Source organism: Homarus americanus, unplaced genomic scaffold (genome assembly GCF_018991925.1).
Source record: "Homarus americanus isolate GMGI-L3 unplaced genomic scaffold, GMGI_Hamer_2.0 scaffold42643, whole genome shotgun sequence".
NCBI classification, from domain to species: domain Eukaryota; kingdom Metazoa; phylum Arthropoda; class Malacostraca; order Decapoda; family Nephropidae; genus Homarus; species Homarus americanus.
Window position 1 is genome coordinate 1,210,378 of NW_024747582.1, and position 21,414 is coordinate 1,231,791.

General features: G+C 51.1%; 1 protein-coding gene across 9 annotated transcripts in view; it reads left to right on the plus strand.

Moving 5' to 3' along the window:
- Positions 1-21,414, plus strand: part of LOC121879703 (nuclear receptor coactivator 6-like) — a 135,287-nt gene that overhangs the window by 79,689 nt on the left and 34,184 nt on the right. For all 9 annotated transcript variants that reach the window (XR_006091400.1, XR_006091401.1, XR_006091402.1 and 6 more), the window contains one exon: positions 6,915-7,035. Coding sequence is in view for 6 of the 9 variants with exons in the window: in XM_042386444.1 (XP_042242378.1) it covers positions 6,915-7,035 (121 nt within the window). In the remaining 3 variants the exon portion in view is untranslated. The remainder of the gene's footprint in view (positions 1-6,914; positions 7,036-21,414) is intronic.

A 21,414-nucleotide genomic window follows, 5' to 3' on the forward strand; every position in this document is an offset into this window, starting at 1 on the left:
TGTTAATAGGCCCCGGTTTTTAATTAATTTACCATCACCTGGAGATTAGGTTAGGTTAGAGTGTTTAATCTTAAATTCACTTTATTCCTAACCTAACCACTTCGTTGTACTGTAGCGAGGTCGTTTAGAGAGACCAGTCTTGGCTTCCGTGTAGGTGGGCGGGATTGTTTATGTACTGTGTTATCCCCGCGTAATAATTGTGGGCGTGAGAGTGAGTGAGGTTGTTGGAGGCAGCGGTGTAGGTGATGGGTCGTTGGTGCAGTGGTGGCGTATGGTGGTGGTTAATGAGGTCACCTGTCTCACTAAATCCCATCCTTACCTGAATTAATCATAAAGGTGTTTCATTAACCTTAATTATGATGGTACAGGTGTAGTAATTCCCATTTGGTGACTGTAAACAACCATAGTGTGTGTGTGTGTGGTCACCTTGCTTCATCGTGACCAGGCTGGCTGCTCCCTCCGACCTTAACGTGTATCTCTCGCCGTACACGTCAACACCTGCCTCTCCTGTGTGACCTGAGGTGACCTTTAACCCTCGTACAGGTGTGGTGATTGAGAGAAAAGTATGACGTAATGTCTGTGAGGGAGGAAGGTAGACGGTGTTGGTGAAGTGTTGAGGGAGGTGGACGGTGTTGGTGAAGTGTTGAGGAAGGTAGACGGTGTTGGTGAAGTGTTGAGGGAGGTGGACGGTGTTGGTGAAGTGTTGAGGGAGGTGGACGGTGTTGGTGAAGTGTTGAGGGAGGTGGACGGTGTTGATGAAGTGTTGAGGGAGGTGGACGGTGTTGGTGGTGAAGTGAACTCAGCCAGACTGTGGGAGGTGACCGCCCAGTACGCGCTGCACACTGACCTTGTCTAGCTACCCTGCCTCACACCGCTACCCTGCCTCACCCCGCTATCCTGCTACACCCCGCTACCCTGCCTCACACTGACCTTGTCTAGCTACCCTGCCTCACACCGCTACCCTGCCTCACCCCGCTATCCTGCTACACCCCGCTACCCTGCCTCACCCCGCTACCTTGCCTCTTACATAACCTGCCTCCACCGCTTCCTACCTCCACCCCACTATCCTGCTACACCCCACTACCCTGCCTCACCCACTTCACCCTGCCTCACACCTTCCTGCCTCCACACCACTACCTACTCACCCCCACTTTATCCTGCCCACACCCCGCTACCCTACCTCACCCCGCTACCCTGCCCCAACCCCTTCTCCCTGCCTCACACCGCTACCCTGCCTCCACCGCTACCCTGCCTCACCCCACTATCCTGCTACACCCCCACTACCCTGCCTCACCCGCTACCTTGCCTCACCCCGCTACCCTGCCTCCACACCGCTACCCTACTCACCCCGCTATCCTGCCCCACCCCGCTACCCTACCTCACCCCACACCTTGCCTCACCCCCTTACCCTGCCTCACACCGCTACCCTACCTCACCCCATATCCTGCTTTACCCATACCCTGCACCTCACCCCGCTACCTTGCCTCACCCCGCTACCCTGCCTCACCCCTTCACCCTGCCTCACCCCTTTACCCTGCCTCACCCCCGCTATCCTGCTACACCCCGCTACCCTGCCTCACACTGCATTATATTCTGTAATGATGTGATGTAGTTTGTGAGGTCATTAGTGTGGGACGACCTGCTATCCTGTCTCACACTAACCAAACCTAACCTATTCTAACCAAATCTAATCTAACCAAACCTAATCTAACCAAACCTAATCTAACCAAACCTAATGTAACCTGTGTGTTTCTTAAATTTTCTTCATGTAAACAATAATCAATCGTCACTTGGGTTGTAGACCAAGCAATGTTTTTGTGTTGGTGTTGTCGTTTAAAGAGATGGTATTAACTTATGTCTGACGCCTGTGTTGACGCCTGTGTTGTTGACAGTGAGTCCTCTCTCTCTCTCTCTCTCTCTCTCTCTCTCTCTCTCTCTCTCTCTCGTGGGGGTTGTCAGCCGGTGCTCGCCACCTGTTGTCTGTGACCGTGCTGCCTCCGCCCTCCTCCTCCCGCCCAAGCTTTCTCTTGTGGCCTTCCCGCTCGCCTCCCGTGTCTCATGCTGCCACCTTACCTTCCTACACCCCCCGCCCCTCCCATCCTACACCTCCTTCTGCTCCCTATTTCCCTCCCACACCCTCAACACCCTACCTGTTGACTTTAACACTAATCTAACCTAACCTACAATCCTTTATCGTCATTGAATCACTTACCTGGCAGAATGTGTGTGTGTGTGTGTGTGTGTGTGTGTGTGTGTGTCAGACACATTGAACTGTCCCCTTCAAGGTGGCCCATTGCATTGTTGCCAGTCATCTCCCTCTTATTATTCTTCATTGGCAACACTGACAGGAAATGTGGTTAATGCTAGCAGTGAGAGGTCAAGGTTGTTAGGTTAATGTTAATGCTAGCAGTGAGAGGTCAAGGTTGTTAGGTTAATGTTAATGCTAGCAGTGAGAGGTCAAGGTTGTTAGGTTAATGTTAATGCTAGCAGTGAGAGGTCAAGGTTGTTAGGTTAATGTTAATGCTAGCAGTGAGAGGTCAAGGTTGTTAGGTTAATGTTAATGCTAGCAGTGAGAGGTCAAGGTTGTTAGGTTAAAGTCTAGTTAATGCTCTCGAGGACAGGGCGGCGCGTGAGTAGGGCGTTCTTCTTCTCCTCCTCCACCAGTGGGCTCCTCTGGGCTACCCGCCAATATCCGCCTCGTGTCACATCATGGTCTGTGTATTATGGTCTGCGCGTGAAGACTGTAACGAGATGTGGCCTCCATGGAGAGTGGGTGAAGACTCCTAGAGCGTCTTATCGAGGAGTCTGTCGGTCTGTGTCTGTCTGTTTTTCTGTCTGTTTGTCTGTGTCTGTCTGTCTGTCTGTTGTTTTGTTATCGCCACTGGCTTCAGCTACAGTGCTGGCGTGTGATGCCATTAAATCTTTCGACCTGTGACCTGCTGAGTGGACTGTCTTAAGACGGGTGGCGGTGACTGCCCGCCCCTCCATGAGACAGATCGCCCTAAGTGATGACATACCCCTCGGTACTGAAATATTGTTGACTAATTACGCCTACTCGTTTCTGCCTAACCTGGAATAATAAGACAACGCAGAATGAAGCGAAGCTAAGATGGATCAGATGGATCACCATATAATACTAATGAACGCCTTCTCCTCTGCAGGTTTTGACCACATCAATAAATATTGAATGCTCCCCAGCACCCTCACCTCCTCCCTCAGCACCCTCACCTCCTCCCTCAGCACCCTCACCCTCCTCCCTCAGCACCCTCACCTCCTCCCTCAGCACCCTCACCCTCCTCCCTCAGCACCCTCACCTCCTCACCCCCTCACCCCCCCACCCCTCCCACCTCCCTCCAACACCCTCACCTCCCCAGCACCCTCACCCCTCCCTCCAGCACCCTCACCTCCTCCCCTCAGCACCTCCACCCTCCTCCCACCCTCACCTCCCCAGCACCCTCACCTCCTCCTCAGCACCCTCACCTCCTCCCTCAGCACCTCCTCCCCTCCTTCCCTCCACCTCCTCCCTCAGCACCTTCACCTCCTCCCTCAACACCCTCACCCCTCAACACACCCTCACCCTCCCTCACCCTCCCCCTCCCTCAACACCCTCACCCCTCCCTCAACACCCTCCGCACCTCCTCCCTCGCACCCCTCCCCTCCCTCCACCCCTCCTCCTCAGCACCCTCACCCTCCCCTCACCCCCTCCCCCTCCCTCCCTCCAACACCCCTCCCACCCACCCCCCTCCCCTCTCCCCCCTCACCCCCCCTCCAACACCCTCAACACCCTCCCTCAACACCCTCCCCTCCTCCCTCAACCCCTCCACCCCCTCCCCCAGCACCAATAATCCTAAGGTCGTGATTAATGCATAGTGATGACGCCTCGTCGACTTAACTTGTGGCTGCCTGCCAGGTCATGCGCCCTCGTTCACCTCTTAGGGGGTGAGGACAGCAAGCCAAGGGGTGAGGGGCTGGCCAGGGGGTGAGGGCTGGCCAGGGGGTGAGGACTGAGCCAGGGGGTGAGGACTGGCAGGGGGGTGAGGGCTGAGGGGCTGAGGCTGGCCAGGGGGGTGAGGGACTAGCCAGGGGGCTGAGGGCTGACCCGGTGAGGGGCTGGCCAGGGGGGTGAGGAGGTGAGAGACTAATGAGGTGAGGAGGCTGGCACCAGGAGGGGGTGAGGCCAGGGGGTGAACCAGGGGTGAGGTGCCAGGAGGGTGAGACAGCCAGGGGTGAGGACTGGCCAGCAAGAGGTGGCAGGAGGGGTGAGGACTGGCCAGGGGGGTGAGGACTGCCGAGGGGAGGGGTGAGGCACCAGGAGGGGGTGAGGCAGGGGGGGGTAACCAGGGGTGAGGACAACCAGGGGGTGAGGACTGGCCAGGGGGTGAGGGCGCAACCCAGAGGTGAGGACTGGCCAGGGGGGGGTGAGGCTGCCAGGGGGCTGAGGCTGGCAGGGGGTGAGGAGGCTGGGTGAGGACTGTGGGGGGTGAGGCTGGCCAGGTGAGGGGCTGGCCAGGAGGTGAGGACTGTGGGAGGTGGAGGCTGGCCAGGAGGGGGGTGAGGACTGGCCAGGGGGGTGAGGGGCAGGGCCAGCCAGGGGGGTGAGGGCTGGCCAGGGGTGGGAGGCTGGCCAGGGGTGAGGCTGGCCAGGGCTGGTGGCTGCCAGGGGGGTGAGGCTGGCCAGGAGGGGGCCAGGGGGGTGAGGAGGGTGAGGACTGGCCAGGAGGGGGTGAGACTGGCCAGGAGGTGAGGTGAGGACTGGCCAGGAGGGTGAGGACTGGCCAGGGGGTGAGGACTGTGGGGGGTGAGACTGGCCAGGGGGTGAGGACTGGCCAGGGGGGTGAGACTGAGGCTGTGGGGGGGGTGAGACTGTGGGGTGAGGGCTGGCCAGGGAGGGTGAGGACTGGCCAGGGGGAGGACTGGCCAGGGGGGTGAGACAGGACAGGGGAGGACTGGCCAGGAGATGATGGACTGGCCAGGAGGGGGTGAGACTGGCCAGGAGGGTGAGGGGGTGAGCCAGGGGTGAGGCTGGCCAGGGGGGGAGGTGCCAGGGGTGAGGGGCTGGCCAGGGAGGAGGCTGGCCAGGAGGGGGGTGAGGACTGGCCAGGGAGGGGGTGAGGACAGCCAGGAGGGAGGAGACTGGCCAGGAGGTGAGGACTGGCCAGCCAGGGGGGGGAGCTGAGGAGGCTGGCCAGGGGGTGAGGAGCACAGCCCAGGGGGGGGGTGAGGGCTGGCCAGGGGGGTGAGGCTGGCCAGGAGGTGAGGACTGGCCAGGCAGGTGAGGCCAGCCAGGGAGGACAGAGGACTGGTGAGGATGAGAATTTGTGGCCAGGGGGTGAGGGCTGGCCAGGGGGTGAGACTGGCCAGGCGGTGGTGAGGGCTGGCCAGGGGCTGGCCAGGCTGTGCCAGGACTGGCCAGGGGGGGTGAGGTGGCCAGGGGAGGGCTGGCCAGGGGGGGGGGGTCTGGCCAGGAGGGGGGGGGGGACAGGACAGTATTGATTGGTTTAATGATCACATGATGCAGGAGTTTGTTTAATGTTAAAGTTCACACGATCTATCTATCCACCTATATATATCTATCTATCGATCTATCTATCCACCTATATCTATCTATCTATCGATCTATCTATCTATCTAAAGGCAGGGAAAAGCTAGTGTTCAAATTTACCCGTTTTTACTGGATTCAAATGGGATGAACATCTTCCCCCCCTCTCCTTCACCCTCCAAGCTGCCGTCAATTGGCACCTCGCCCAAGTGGTTGTTTTTGCCACCGGTTGATTAAATTGAGCGTGTGTGTGGCTTTATAATACCCGGATTTAGTGAAAGGGTTATATCCAGGGGTCAAGTCACACCTTGTCTAGTATTGTGACCTTTGACCTCTGGTATTGAAAAAACAAACAATCAAGTAGTGTATGTATGTATGTATGTGTATATATGTATGTATATGTGTATGCATGTATAATTGTATGTGTATGTATGTATGTATATGTATGCTAAAATGATTGTTATATTTTCTTATATCCAGGGGCTTAAATAAATCATACCCTCCCCTCCTCCCCTCCCCTCCTCCCCCTCCTCCTCCTCCCCCTCCTCCACCTCCTCCCTCCCCCCTCCTGCCCCTCCCCCTCCCCTCCTCCTCCCCTCCTCCCCTCTCCCACCTCTCCCCCCTCCCCTCCTCCCCTCCTCCCCCTCCCTCCCCTCCTCCCCTCCCCTCCCCCTCCCCTCTCCCCTCCCTCCCCCTCCTCCCCTCCCCCCCCTCCTCCTCCTCCCTCCTCCCCCCTCCTCCCCCCCCCCTCCTCCCCTCCCCACCCCTCCCCTCCAATGTGGCAGGTATTAGAATATTGTCCTCAGTTCGTTGGCGTTTTTATTAAATTGTGTTGTGTTGTGTTGGGGTCTATTGCGGTGTGTTGTGTTGTGTTGCTGTTTTGTGTTGCGCTTTTTATTATTTACCGGCGGGCGGCGCGGTGACTTGTTCACCTTGGTACTGACGCCACCACCACTATCACCACTACTTACACACCATCACCACTCACATACTTGTCGATAGTGTGCTCTCTCTCTCTCTCTCTCTCTCTCTCTCTCTCTCTCTCTCTCTCTCTCTCTCTCTCTCTCTCTCAGACCAGATGAAGGTAATTTTTGGCCGAGCGTTGGTAATAAGGTTAGGTAAGAGAGGTGAAGGCAGGATATGAAGCGGTGTGGTGAAAGGGGTGGCTGTAATTGGATAAGGAACCTTAGTCATTACGCCTCTTAATGGTCGTTAGGGGGGAGGGAAAGTGCCTACCCCCCCCTCCCCCCGTCACATTAAGGCCAGGGTAGGTAGGTTAGGTGTATTTGTGTTGCAGGTACTAACATATTATCCCTGGCAGTGTTTATATGTGTTGCAAGTACCGTCATAATCTTAGTGTTTATATGTGTTGCAGGTACCGTCGCGGCCCACACTGCTGCCGGAACTCGGGGCGGGTGACATGACCAAGCTGTGTAATCATCGTCGGAAGCTGGCCATCGCCTTCACACATCACCTTCACAATAATGCTAAGAAAGGTGAGTTAAGGGCCTCTGTTTTGTCGCTTAAATAGACTTGTCCTGATGTGCCCTGAGTCTGACCTAACCGAACCTAACCTACCCTGAACTAACCTAACTTAACCTAACCTAACTTAACCTAACCTGAACTAACCTAAGCTAACCTACCCTGAACCAACCTAACTTAACATGCCCTGACAAGACCTGATCTAGCCTCCCCCTGACCTGACCAGCACAGATATGAGAGGTTAGGTTAGGTTATGAGGTGGAGGGGTTAAAACCTCGCCCCTTCCTCACACCATAACAAACTACCTCACTAGACCAGTTCCAGTACTACAGGTGAGGAATGAGATACCCTCTGAGTACGGTGATTTAAACCCTCTGAGTACGGTGATTTAAACCCTCTGAGTACGGTGATTTAAACCCTCTGAGTACGGTGATTTAAACCCTCTGCGTACTGTGATTTAAACCCCCTGAGTACGAGGATTTAAACCCCCTGAGTACGATGATTTAAACCCCCTGAGTACGGTGATTTACACCCCCTGAGTACGATGATTTAAACCCCCTGAGTACGATGATTTAAACCCCCTGAGTACGATCCCTGGTTACACTACCAAACTCTAGGAACGCTGGACCAATGCGGAAACAGCGGGAATGTCCGTCTTGGAAGAAAGGAATGTAGAAATGCGTAACATTAGGTCGAGTTCTTGTCCGCATGCGGCTGCTACCTCGTCTGCCGCGGTTGAATGGACGATCTGCGAAAGTGTTTGGTGTTGTGGTTGATAGTGGTGGTGGTAATTGTGGTTAGTGGTAATTGTGGTGGTGGTGATAGTTCAAGAGGTTTTGTTAATATGGCTGTTGATTGGCCACACACACACACGCACACACACACACACACGCACGCACACACGCACGCACACACACACACACACACACACACACACACACAGTTAAATATAGAAGGGGGCGTGAATGGGGCGGGCGGTGTTAGAGAGAGAGAGTCGTTACTATCAATAAGCAGACAGAAGAATGTGGACACACCCGAGGCAGCGGCCACAGATGATCATTATGTATTCCTCAGGTTAACTCAACACCCTTAACAACGTCTTGCTTAACTATGCCTGCAGCAGCAAAAACAAGCAATCGTAGCCTCTAGGTGTGTGTGTCCTCCCTGATGGTCTGGTTGATGCTTGATTGTTTCTCCTTGAAATTTGGTTAATACTTGAGGAATCGATGGTGCTACTTCTCCATCACTTTCCTCCCCCTCACACCATACACCCACCCTCCAACACACCCTCACCCCCCCAACACCAGTGTCCTGTTAGCGTTGTTCTCACTTAATTTCTACTGTGCATATAACAGGTTGATCTGTCGGGGTATGTTAAACTGACAGCTCCCGAGGGGATTAACGAGAGGGGAAGGTTAAGACCGACAGCTGTGTGGTGAGGAAACACCCCGAGCGGCCGACACGATCTTAACCATGGGATTGATAAAGCAGACGTGATGATAATGATATGTGTGTGTGTGTGTGTGTGTGTGTGTGTGTGTGTGTGTGTGTGTGTGCTGGATACCTGTGTTACTTTATTATACACACACACACACCACCATCATCATAACCTTAATCATCACCATAAGCATCACCACCATCATCACAACACAAGGAACAGGTTCACAGGACCGGACATATAAATTTATTCACCACATAAAAACTGACGCAAAGTAATACAAGAGACGAACAAAAACTAGAACTAGCCCCCCCCCCCTCAGGATACTAGCAGTACATGAAACTAGTTAGTACCTGGCCCCCCCGGAGGATACTAGCAGTAGATTATTGAGCTAGTTAGTACCTCCCTCACACTATAATGCTCACCCCTGTAGGAATGTTTCAGAAACGCTGCTAGCATGATCTCAGCTATAACTAGTCGTTGAAATGGCATTTTTATAGCTTTTATTGTCTATATTTAGCTGTTGTTAGCCTTTTATATTGTATGCCTGCTAGTTAAGCACAGTGGGTGACCTGTGTGTGATTGAGATGGAAAGATATTGAGTGTGTGGGGTAGTGTGGTGGTGTGTGGGATAGTGTGTGAGTGTGGTGGTGGAGAAGGATGAAATTGGCGATGGAGGATAATGTAACATGTTGGAGAAGGAGGAGGAGGAGGAGGAGGAGGAGAGCAAGCAGGAGATGTTAAGGGAGTATGGCCAAGTTTTCAAGGCCAACCAGACCAGGAATGCGAATACAAAGTTAAACTCTCGGCTCCAATCATGTTTTTGCTCCGGCAGTTCACTTCTACACTATATACCCCACCTCACCCCACCTCACCCCACCTCACCTCACCCCACCCCACCTCACCTCACCTCACCCCACCCCACCCCACCTCACCTCACCCCACCTCACCTCACCTCACCTCTGAGGTGTTTAGTGAGGCTGGGATCTTCCATCATGGGTTCCTTGGGCGCCGTAGCTCACTGGTGCTTTATGGTGTGTACTCGGTAGGTAGGGATCTGTGTGGTGAGGTTAGGCGAGTCATTGGTCTACACTTCTGTATTACTGTAGAGAATTATCTGTACTTTGTGTGTGTGTGGAAAACAAACACCAACATAGTTCCTTTCGAGACCCTATTTGGCACCATGTTGTCTAATAAACCACGACCTGAAGAAGGGGGGGTTGCATACATACATACATACATACATACATACATACATACATACATACTGTGTGAGTGCTGACAGTAGCTTTTGGTTATAAAGTTAAATGTTTTATTTTGTCTTGCAGGTATGTTGGTATACGCTTGTCATCACCTGTTGGTCTGTAAGTACCATTATTATTATTATTATTGTTGTGATTCTTATTGGTGGTTCTTGATAGTAGTATTATTGTTGTTGTTGTTGTTGATAGTATTGGTTGTTGTCGTAGGTAAACACACAATTATCACCCCTCTAACACGTGATCGAACTATAGATTAATAGCGGACACATGAAGGGAACCACGTGTGTAATTAATGGCTGGTATAATGGCTTATCAGGGAGAATGTCATTAATTACTTGTGGATGAGTAATTATCTGATTACGGAGCCCACCATTGGGTAAGGGTGAAGAATGACTCGTGACCCGTAATTAACTACCAATGATGATCTAACCGCCCCCCCCCCGTCCTACCTTCTCACCCCCCGTTCTACCTCCTCAGTTAACCTAGAGAGTTCACCATCTCTCTCTCTCTCTCTGGTAATCGGTTGAGGAAGGGAGGGAGAGGATGGGGAAGGTAGAGAGGGAGGGTGTTGGAGGTAAGGAGGGGGAGGTAATAGAATAGAAAGAGTGAAGGGGAGGATGTTGGTGCAAGTGAGGGGGGGAGGGTGGTGTAGTAAGGGGGAGAGGGGGGTAATGGAAGGGTAGAATGACCTTGCTTGGAGGGGTCTACAGTGACCTTAGGGTGCATCAGTACACACACACACACACGGTATTTTGAGTCATATAAGGGGTCGTTGATTACAAGGTCCTGGATGAATGGGTGAGTAGGTGGGTGGATGAGTCCGTGAGAAGGAGCGTAAGTGGGTGAGCAGGAGGGTGAGGAGGGGGCTGTCGGGGTCAGCACCTTGAATATCAGCACCCTATTACGAGCCATATTGGGTGGTGGGGGGGTAGGTGGATAGGGAGAATTGGGGAGGAGGAAGAGAAGCAGGTTGGGGAGGGGAGGTGAGTCAACATCCGGTCTAAAATAGGTCCAGCACTCCCCAATAACCTCCCCCAGGTGTAATACTGAGGAATAATGTCTTCCCGTATGGTCTTGTTACCTGTTATTTACCCCCTGAGTTATTACCATTGGTCGCTACTCATGGACCAACAAGCGTATTGTAATTGTGTTGGCAGATTGTGTGGTGTAGTTAGTGGTGGTGGAGGGTTGGTGTGGTGGTAATGGTAGTTGTGGTAGTTGTGGTAGTAGTGGTGGTGGTTTTGGTGCAGCAGCAAGTAATTGATTTTTGTTTGTGGTCACTGGAGCCGTCAAGGTCACCCACCCAGTGTATATCCCCGCACCTTATTTATGGCTCCTGCAGTGTGTGTGTGTGTGTGTGTGTGTGTGTGTGTGTGTGTGTGTGTGTGTGTGTTGTGGTGGTGATGTGTGTATGTTATGTAGTGGTGATGTGCGTGTTATGTTGATCTATGTTACACACACACACACACCAAAAGAACGACAGAACAGGATTTTATAGTCATTTACTTAACCACTTAAGATGCTGTAGAATGTGATTTAGAATGTTCGTGGATCATTCTTCTCCTTCATACCTTCATTCATAATCATTCTAACACCAGTAGCCTCAGCTCACGTGATCCCGGGTGAAAGAAAAGAAAAATAAAACATTGTTAACATTCCCGGCGACAGAGTTAGTGGCCACAGTTGGGACACGTAGGAGAAATAGTCCGGCTTGGTAATTTATCTCGCGTCATATTAACTGAGGTGGCCGGGTATACAATGAGGTGAGAGGATACAATGAGGTGGTTGGGTATACAATGAGGTGGTAGGGATACAATGAGGTGGGCAGGATACAATGAGGTGGCCAGATGCTAAATGAGGTGGTCGGATACAAATGAGGTGGTCGGGATACAATGAGGTGGCCAGGATACAATGAGGTGGTCGGGTATACAATGAGGTGGCCGGGTATACAATGAGGTCGGTATACAATGAGGTGGTCGGGCATACAATGAGGTGGTCGGGTATACAATGAGGTGGCCAGGGATACAATGAGGCTAGGGATACAATGAGGTGGCCAGGGATACAATGGGTGGTCGGGGATAAATGAGGTGGTCGGGTATACAATGAGGTGGCTAGGATACAATGAGGTGGTCGGGTATACAATGAGGTGGTCGGGTATACAATGAGGTGGTCGGGTATACAATGAGGTGGCCAGGTATACAACTGATGAATGGTGAGGAGGCGAGAGGAGTAGTGAGGAGGGTGTGGGAAAGGCTTCATGGTGAGGGTCAAAGCTTTCGTGTCGTATGTGGCGCAGTGTGTGAGACGACAGGTGAGGCAGCCTTATCCGCGCCCCATGTGTAGCACTGTCCTGCCCCGTAGATGGTATCAGTGCTTGCCTTGGTGTAACAGACTGGCTGGGGCCCACACACCACCCCAGCCAAGCCCGGATCTCTGTTGACCTCGGTGTTATTAGGGGAGGATGGTGGCAGTCCTCTCCTCTCCCTCATCCACCTGCGTCTCCTCCTCCTCACCTGCGTCTCCTCCTCCTCACCTGCGTCTCCTCCTCACCTTCACCTCCTCCTCACCTTCACCTCCTCCTCACCACCTTCATCCCCTCATCACCTTCTCCTCCTCACCTCCTCCTCCTCATCTTGTGATCTCCTCCCTTGTTAACTCTACCAGTCCTCACCTCATAAACACTCACTCACCAGGTGCTTGTTGTTCACAGTTAACAACCTTCGGCTCTTACCAACAGCCTTGTGAGGTAGTTGATGTGTGGCGGCCAAGTGTGTTACTGTGACCGTCAACAGTCGAGACACATGCCAGCTTATCTCTCCTCGGTATCTTGTAGTATTCACCAGGTATGTCTTAAGATCTCCAACTTTCTCCCGGTATCAGGTGATTGGCTGAGGCGGGTCTAAATTACCGGGTGGTCCAGTGATTGGTCAGCTGGTGGCGGGGCCCATTTATAATACTTCGTGGGTCTAAACGTAACTATTGAATTGGGGCCTATTTTGACGAGTGTATCTGATTTGCAACTAATTTTCGAAGCCGTGGGGGCGACCTGTGGTGTAATATTCAGCATCCTCGCCTCGCAAGCAAGCGGACCTGGTTCGATCCCCGGGCAGGGTGAAACTATGGGCAAGTTTCTTTACGCCATTTGCCTCTGTCTACCCAGCAGTAATTGGGGACCTGGATGTTAATTGATTTGCGGATCGTGTTCCGGGGTAATGGTTAGCCAGTGCAGTTGGCGAGTTGTCCGGTCTTCTCGGACTATTCCTAGACACTGGGTCATGCAGCTCGTTAACTTGGGGTGTGGTTTATGTGTTGGCGACAGCTTCTACACCTTAAACAAATTCACGCCTAGGTGGCCCTTGAGCTGGCCATCCTCGTTACACGAAAATTATTATTATTATTATGGGGGAGGGGCGCTATGAGTGGGTGTTAATGTTCATGTATGTGTATGTTTGTGTGTGCTTGTGTAGGTATGTGTGTCTGTGTAGGTATGGAACGCACCTGAGCTAAAGTCTACGTACACAGCACCCCGTGTTTCACAATCGATCAGCCATCATTAGTTAGACTCAAGTGTAAGTCTCTCTCTCTCTCTCGTTATCTAAGACGGAAGGTTACTTGAAGCACCAGGATATTTAAGAGGTTATGGGAGGGTAAAAAGCACTGTGGCAGACAGTTGTAGACAGTAAACATGAAACGCACTTATGTAAGTATTGGGAATGTTGTGAGGTAGAGAGAGAGATTGTAATACGTAGACAAATTATCCATTTCTCTTCATTGTAACCCGTAAAATGTTATATATATATCTCGACTGTAACCCGTAATTAAAGAGGTAAACAAACACCATCGATACTTTAGCCAACGTTCTCATCAAAGCCCAGGAGAAATAATGTCTGTATCGATAAATATCAATTAGATCTATATCCTTCAATTATACCGTACGTAGGAAGGTTAAGGCCACGGACGCCACCACGGACACCACGGCCCACAATGATGTCGTGGTTATACACCTCTCACACTCATCCAGGGAGAGTCATGATTGTGTTAAAGCTGGGAGCCCCATATTGAGTGTGGGGAGCTAGACGGGGGAAGCTGGGGTGTTTAAGGCGTATTTGTGTGTGTGTGTGTGTGTGTGTGTGTGTGTGTGTGTGTGGTCGGGATGAGGTGCTAAACACACATCAACACCTTCATCACCACACCTTAAATAACACCTGCGCTAAGTACCTGCCTCCCTACCAACACCCAATTAACCCTCCTCCTCCTACCTCCCATTCCCCTCCCACTCCACCTTACCTCCCTCACCCACCCTTACCTCCCTCACCCTACCTCTTACCCTCCTGTCCCTATTACCCCTCTTCGTGGTGGTGGCGGGGGGTGCTGTGGTGGTGGTGGCTGTGGTGGTGGCTGTGGTGGTGGTGGCTGTGGTGGTGGTGGCTGTGGTGGTGGTGGTGGTGGCTGTGGTGGTGGTGGCTGTGGTGGTGGTGGCTGTGGTGGTGGTGGTGGCTGTGGTGGCGGTGGGGCTGTGGTGGTTGGTGGCTGGTGGTGGTGGGGTGGTGGGCTCATACCTCCGGACGTGTCAACTCAAGTGTTTTACCAACCTTGTTCAACCTGCCTCCTCCTCTTCCTCTTTTTCCTCCCCTTGACACAATACACCTGATCTTTACACCTCTAATGAATAACCCAACGTCATATTATACAAGTAGACGTTTGTGTACGTTTACTGAATGAACAATGACTGACTGTAGTGTGTTATTGTGTAGTAGGTTAGGTTGTATACAGGAGTGTGGCTCGACCTGACAGTAGCTCTCACACGGGGGTCGGCAGTGTTGATAGGCTTTAACAGTTAATATGATAAAGCTGGGTGGTGGTCTCGGCCTAGTTCAGTTAAGAGGATCCACAAAGGTCACTGTGGGGGAGAAGGTTGACCTCATCTCTTAACACCGGTATATCTATTATCTCCTGTTGTTGTGTGGTGGCCCCAACCCTCACCTTCCTTGCCTCCTGCCACACCATCTCGGCAAACCACACCTTTCAGTATTCAACATTTATCTTGTATATATACACCCCATGCCTCTGTGTGTGTCAGTCACCACGAGGTTCCTGTCATCAAAAGTTGTCTCGCTATAATCAAAAGTTTACACAAAATCAACTCGGCTCAACAATTTTCAGGGGAATTTCACGAAACTTGGTACAATTGGTTAGTTTGGTCGGGTGCCGCCTAGTGTGGGGAGATGGGCAGTTGTGACGGTGTTTCTCAGTTATGGTTCTCAGCCCCCTCACCACCACTGCCCCCTCACCACCACCACTGCCCCCTCACCACCACTGCCACTGCACCTTGACTCAGCCACTGACATCACCACCTGCTTATTGTTCACACACACACACACACACACACACACACACACACACACACACACACACACACACACACCTGGCTCCTCACACAGGGATTGAAGGGGGTCGGTCATAATAGGGGGGAGGTAAAATACACGAGCTGTATTATTAAACACAAGAGCCCGGGCGAGGGGAAGGGGCGACTGTAAACACCACTCGTATATACATTGTGGAGACGTTAATACAGGGAAGGTTTATAGAGCTTATAGACAACATAGATATGGGAGCTGTTATTCTATAAGTGGAATGATATAAATTGGAACTTATCAAATTTTGGGAGGTTTATATAAATTTAACTACATAAATTTTGCACTAGAAGGGATATTGGTGATAAAAATCGGTATTTTTAAGTTAAAAAAAAGTAATAAAAAATATGTAAGTATATATCACTAATTTAAGAATGGTAACTATATTAACAAACGAAAAATGTTAAATAAATTCTGGATAATTTTATTGAACTTTCACATCATTAATAAATCACTTTGGTAATAATTTTAATAAGTGGGAGCTGAAAGTCTCTCTCTCTCTCTCTCTCTCTCTCTCAAATACATATCTACGGTATGTTATATAAATCTATAGACCATTTAAATAAGGTTATAAGAATTACATAAGAGACTGTCTGTAATCCCTGTACTGAGGCGACTGTATTCAGGGTTGAGTATATTCCCTTTGGCCTGAGTTACAATCACATTTAACTTAGTATTGAAATAACGTCCTCTTACCGCCCCTCTCTCCTCCCCCAGCCCTCCCTTCTCTCTCCCCTCCCCTCTCCCTCCCCAGCCCTCCTTCTCTCTCCCCCCCAGCCCTCCTTCTCCTCCCCAACCCTCCTTCTCTCTTCCCCTCCCCAACCTCCCTTCTCTCTCCCCCTCCCTAACCCTCCCTTCTCTCTCCCCCCTCCCTTCTCTCCCCTCCCTTCTCTCTCCCCTCCCCAACCCTCCCTTCTCTCCCCCTCCCCGTCTCCCCTCCCCCAACCCTCCCTTCTCTCTCCCCCTCCTTCTCTCTCCCCCCCCTCCCCGTCTCCCCTCCCCAACCCTCCCTTCTCTCCTCCCTTCTCTCTCCCCTCCTTCTCTCCCCCCTCCCTTCTCTCTCCCCCTCCCTTCTCTCTCCCCCTCCCTTCTTCTCTCTCCCCCTCCTTCTCTCTCCCCTCCTTCTCTCCCCCCTCCCTTCTCTCTCCCCCCTCCTCCTCCTGGCACGCTGGACCGGGCAGGATGAACTCTGGGAGGAGGAGATTTCGACCTTGCTTCCCCGTGATGGGCGGGTATATGACCCCCTTTCTCAGGTGGGTTAAGGCGGGGCGTGATAGGTGATTGGCATGTGTCTTAACCGGGATTGGGAAGGATGGCTTTTCTCTCCTGATTGGGTTAGGTTGGGTTAAGGGGCCGGATTACGGGCCCTAAAACAGTTGTGACGCTTCTGTTTATGTTGATACTTGTTGACTTGAGGTAATTATGTGGGGAGGAGAGGGTGGTTAGTGGTGAGGATGTGGGGGAGAGTGTTGTGGTTGTGGGGGTTGTTGGAGTGGGGGTGTGGCCCTCCTCCTCCCTCCCTCCTAACTCTCCCACTTTCCCGTCCTCCTGCTTGCACCCCTACTACACCCCCACTCCTGCACCTCTCCCACCCCTACACCTCTACACCCTCCTCTCCACCCCTACACCCTCTACACCCTCCTCTCCCCCTACACCCTCCTACTCCACCCCTACACCCACCCCTCCCTCTCCCACCCCTACACCCTCTACACCCTCCCTACTCCCACCCCCACCTCTACACCCCTCCCCTACTCCCACCCCTTCTACACCCCTCTCTCCCCACCTCTACCCTCCTACTCCCACCCTACACCTCTACACCTCCCTACACCTCCCTACCCCTCCCCCTACATTCCCACCCTCCCTACATTCCCTACACCTCAACACCCCCTACACCCTCCTTGCCCCTTTTTACACTCCTTGCTCCCCACTATAAAACTTTCTCATAAGACTTCATTAAGATTTCACAGATTTTTTGCCCTACAGAATTTTTTTTTTTGTATTATTTTCCTCGACGTAAAAGGGGAGGAGGGCAGTGAGAGGGGTGAAGGAGGGCTTGGAGTCGTGTTGGTCTCAAACTTTCACTTGTTTCTTATTGAGTGGAAGGGCGTGAGGAAGAGGTTTGGGAGTAGTGAAGGAGGAAGTAACTGATAGGGTTGGTAGGGAAGTGTAGGAGATGTTGTGCCATCCATTAACACACACACACACACTAACGCTACCTGGGGTGTTAGCAGGTTGGTGTGATTTACTTCAATACCTTTAAGAAATATCTGGATGTACAAAAACACCACACCGATCAGCCAATCGAATTAAGCCCTTTTTTGGACACGTGTTAATTGAATTTCAGCTGCGAAATAGTTTGGGATAAGTTTTTCTGAAGTTCCATTTAAATACGTGAATAAATGATTGTGTGACAATCTCTCTCTCTCTCTCTCTTCTCTCTCTCTCTCTCTCTCTCTCTCTCATACTGAGTCATGCAGCTCTGTGTTACATGACGGTCTAGGGGAGGGTGAGGGAGAGGGAGGAGTGAGGAAGGACACACAGTATATGCGGTCGCGACAGCTCAAAAAAAGCCATGGTTATAAAGCAGAATTACGTGGTGGATATTTGCGTGTGTGGTGAGTGGGTGGGTGGGTGGGTGGGTGGAGTGGGTGACCTACTTCCCACTGCTGCTGGTATTGGCCCTCTCTTCCTCACACCTCCTCCTCCTCCCACACACCCCAAGCACAGTCTTCACCATAAGCGGCCAGTCTTGGCTTAGGCAGGTGTGTGTGTGTGTGTGTGTGTGTGCGCTGTGTGTGTGTGTGTGTGTGTGTGTGTGTGTGTGTGTGTGTGTGTGTGTGTGCGCGCGTGTGTTCTCTTGCCTTTTGTCTCACTTTCCTCACTTAATCTGACGCTAAATTAATCTAAGCTAACCTAACCTAATCTAGCTGAACCTGACCTAACCTAACCCTCATATGATCCGATTAATTTGATCACTTGACACAGTTTTAAAGTCTGTGATCTGCTGAACGACGAATCAAATTGAGTACGATGACTTAACCCCTAGTAACCTCTCTCTCCTCGTCCTCCTTCCTTCTCTCCACCATCAATCTTCCTCACCCCTCCACTATCACCCCCTCCTCACTATCACCTCCCCTCCACTATCACCCATCCCCTCCACTATCACCCCTCCCCTCCCTGACCCTCAGCATCGCCCATTATCTCTGGAAATTGAAGTTGTGTTTTAAAATGACTTGGCGCTTTGAAAGGGACTTCATTACTCTGTCCACGCCCTGTGGGGTGTTGACGATACACCCCCAGTCTCTTGTTAGTGTAGTACACCCTTGTCTTGTGCTCTATTGTGCCACACTGTATTCTATTTATTAGATAAACACCCGCAATGTTTTGTGTGTGTGTGTGGTCCATAGCTCACATCATGCAGGTGGACCAGGGTTCGATACCCGGGCAGGGTGAAACTATGGGCAAGTTTCTTTCGCCATTTGCTCTGTCTACAGCAGCTGGTGGGACCTGGATGTTAATCGATTTGCGGATCGTGTTCCGGGGTAATGGTTAGCCAGTGCAGTTGGCGAGTTGTCCGGTCTTCTCGGACTATTCCTAGACACTGGGTCTGGCTCGTTAACTTGGGGTGTGGTTTATGTGTTGGCGACAGCTTCTACACCTTAAACAAATTCACGCCTAGGTGGCCCTTGGGCCGGCCATCCTCGTTACACGAAGGGCAACTATTATATATTATGTATGTATGTATGTATGTATTCATCTTGAAACTCGTCGACCCCCTCTGGACAGATACATTTTGGAGTATATATAAATACCAATATGACTTAAGTCGCCATTAAAGTTAAGTAGTGGTTAGGTTCACCTGCTGCGTTATAACAAAGTCCACGAGGCCGTAAATTATATGAGTTTAGGCACATTAATACCCGACATAACACACTGCTCTGTGGTCCCAGGACCTTGGTGCTTGTGGCTCTCTCTCTCTCTCTCTCTCTCTCTCTCTCTCTCTCTCTCTCTCTCTCTCTCTCTCTCTCTCTCTCTCTCTCTCTCTCTCTTCTTTTTCTCTCTCTCTCTCTCTCTCTCTCTCTTCCTCTCTCTCTCTCTCTCTCTCTCTCTCTCTCTCTCTTCTCTCTCTCTCTCTCTCTCTCAGGAATTCTAGGTGGATGGTGGGGTGTGTAGGTGTGGCAGCTTGTCCATACCGCTTCTCTTCTCATTTCCTCTTCCTCCTCCTCCCCCCTCCTCACTCACGCCTCCACCCGTGTGTGTCAGCTAGAGGTAAATATTGGGCCTTGTGTCAGGGGTACTGGTTCAAGGTTGGGCTTGAGGGATGTTTCTTCTGCTATGGAGAGAGAGAAGACAAAGCAAGTGATTAGCTACTCTAGAGACGTAACCACCTGTCCCTCCTCCTTCCCCTCCCTCCCCCCCTCCTCTCCTTCCCCTCCCCTCCTCTCCTTCCCCTCCCTCTCCTCCTTCCCTCCCCTCCTTCCCTCCCCTCCTTCCCCCTCCTCCCTCTTCCCCTCCCTCCTCTCCTTCCCCTCCCCTCCTCTCCTTCCCCTCCCCTCCTTCCCTCCCCCCTCCTTCCTCCCTCCTTCCCCCTCCCTACTTCCTTCCCTCCCTCTCCCCCTCCTCCCCCTCACTCCTACCTGTAGGCCCCAGAGGTGAGTGTGTGGCCGTCTTGCAGGCGATGTCTGACCTTTAACACTGTTGTCAATGTGTGTGTGTGTGTGTGTGTGTGTGTGTGTGTGTGTGTGTGTGTGTGTGTGTGTGTGTTATATTCAGTCGTTTAAATGTACATTTGTAATCCGTTAAATTTCTTATTACATTCAGTTATCATCATCATCATCATATCATCATCATTACATCATCATCATCATCATCATCATCATCATCATCATCATCATCATCATCATCATCCTCCCAAAATCATTTCGATACAGCTATGAGAATATACTCAACATTGAACAAAATATTAAATATTTATATGAGATATTTATTGAATCCATTTACCTGTACCGTTGAAATATTATTAAACACCTACTGTGGAAATATTGAAGCGGGCGGTATTATTATTGTAGAGCCTGTGAGGGGGTGTTGTGGTGGGTGCTGTGGTGGGTGTTGTGGTGTAGTGGTGCTGTGGTGGGTGAGGGTGTTGTGGTGGGTGCTGTGGTGGAATTTGTGGTGGGTGCTGCTGTGGTGGGTGGGGTGTTATGGTGGGTGCTTTCCGACTTTTAATGCATTGGGAGGTGGTGTCATTAAGCAAATGTCCGGAGATCGAACCTATGTTTCGTGGGTTTGAAGACAGGATTTGCCGCCTTGTATTACACATACACACAACTCTCTTCTCTCCTCTTCTCTACTCTTCTTCTCTCCTCTTTTCTTCTCTCTTCTCTTCTCAGGCGAGGTGATGTAAAGGAGGGGAGTGGACTTACAATTAATGGATAGTAAATGATGTTCTGAGTGTGTTTGTTAGAGGGTGTGTTGTTCTGAGTGTGTATGTTAAGAGGGTGTGTTGTTCTGAAGTGTGTATGTTAAGAGGATTGTGTTGTTCTGAGTGTGTTTGTTAGAGGGTGTGTTGTTCTGAGTGTGTGTATGTTAGAGGTGTGTTGTTTGATGTGTTTGTTTAAGAGGGTGTGTTGTTTCTGAGTAATGTATATTTAGAGGTGTGTGTTGTTCTGGTGTGTGTTTTAGAGGGTGTGTTGTTCTGAGTGTGTTTGTTAAGAGGGTGTGTTGTTCTGAGTGTGTTTTGTTAGAGGTACATTTGTTGTGAGTGTGTGTTAAGAGGTGTGTGTTGTTCTGGAGTGTGTTTGTTAGAGGGTGTGTTGTTTCTGAGAGTGTGTATGTTAAGAGGGTGTGTTGTTCTGAGTGTGTATGTTAAGAAGGGTGTGTTTCTGGGTGTGTTTTGTTAGAGGTGTGTTGTTCTGAGAATGTGTGTGTTAAGAGGGTGTGTTGTTCTGAGTGTGTTTGTTTTAGAGGGTGTGTTTTGGGTGTGTTTGTATTAGGTGTGTTGTTCTGATGTGTTTGTTAGAGGGGTGTGTTTTTTCTGAGTGTGTTTGTTAAGAGGGTGTGTTGTTCTGAGTGTGTTTGTTAAGAGGTGTGTTGTTCGTGTGTGTATTTAGAGGGGTGTGTTGTTCTGGAGTGTGTTTGTTAGAGGGTGTGTTGTTCTGTGTGTTTGTTAGAGGGTGTGTTGTTCTGAGTGTGTTTTGTTAGAGGGTGTGTTGTTCTGAGTGTGTGTTTGTTAGAGGGGTGTGTTGTTTGAGTGTGTATGTTAAGAGAGCAATACATGTA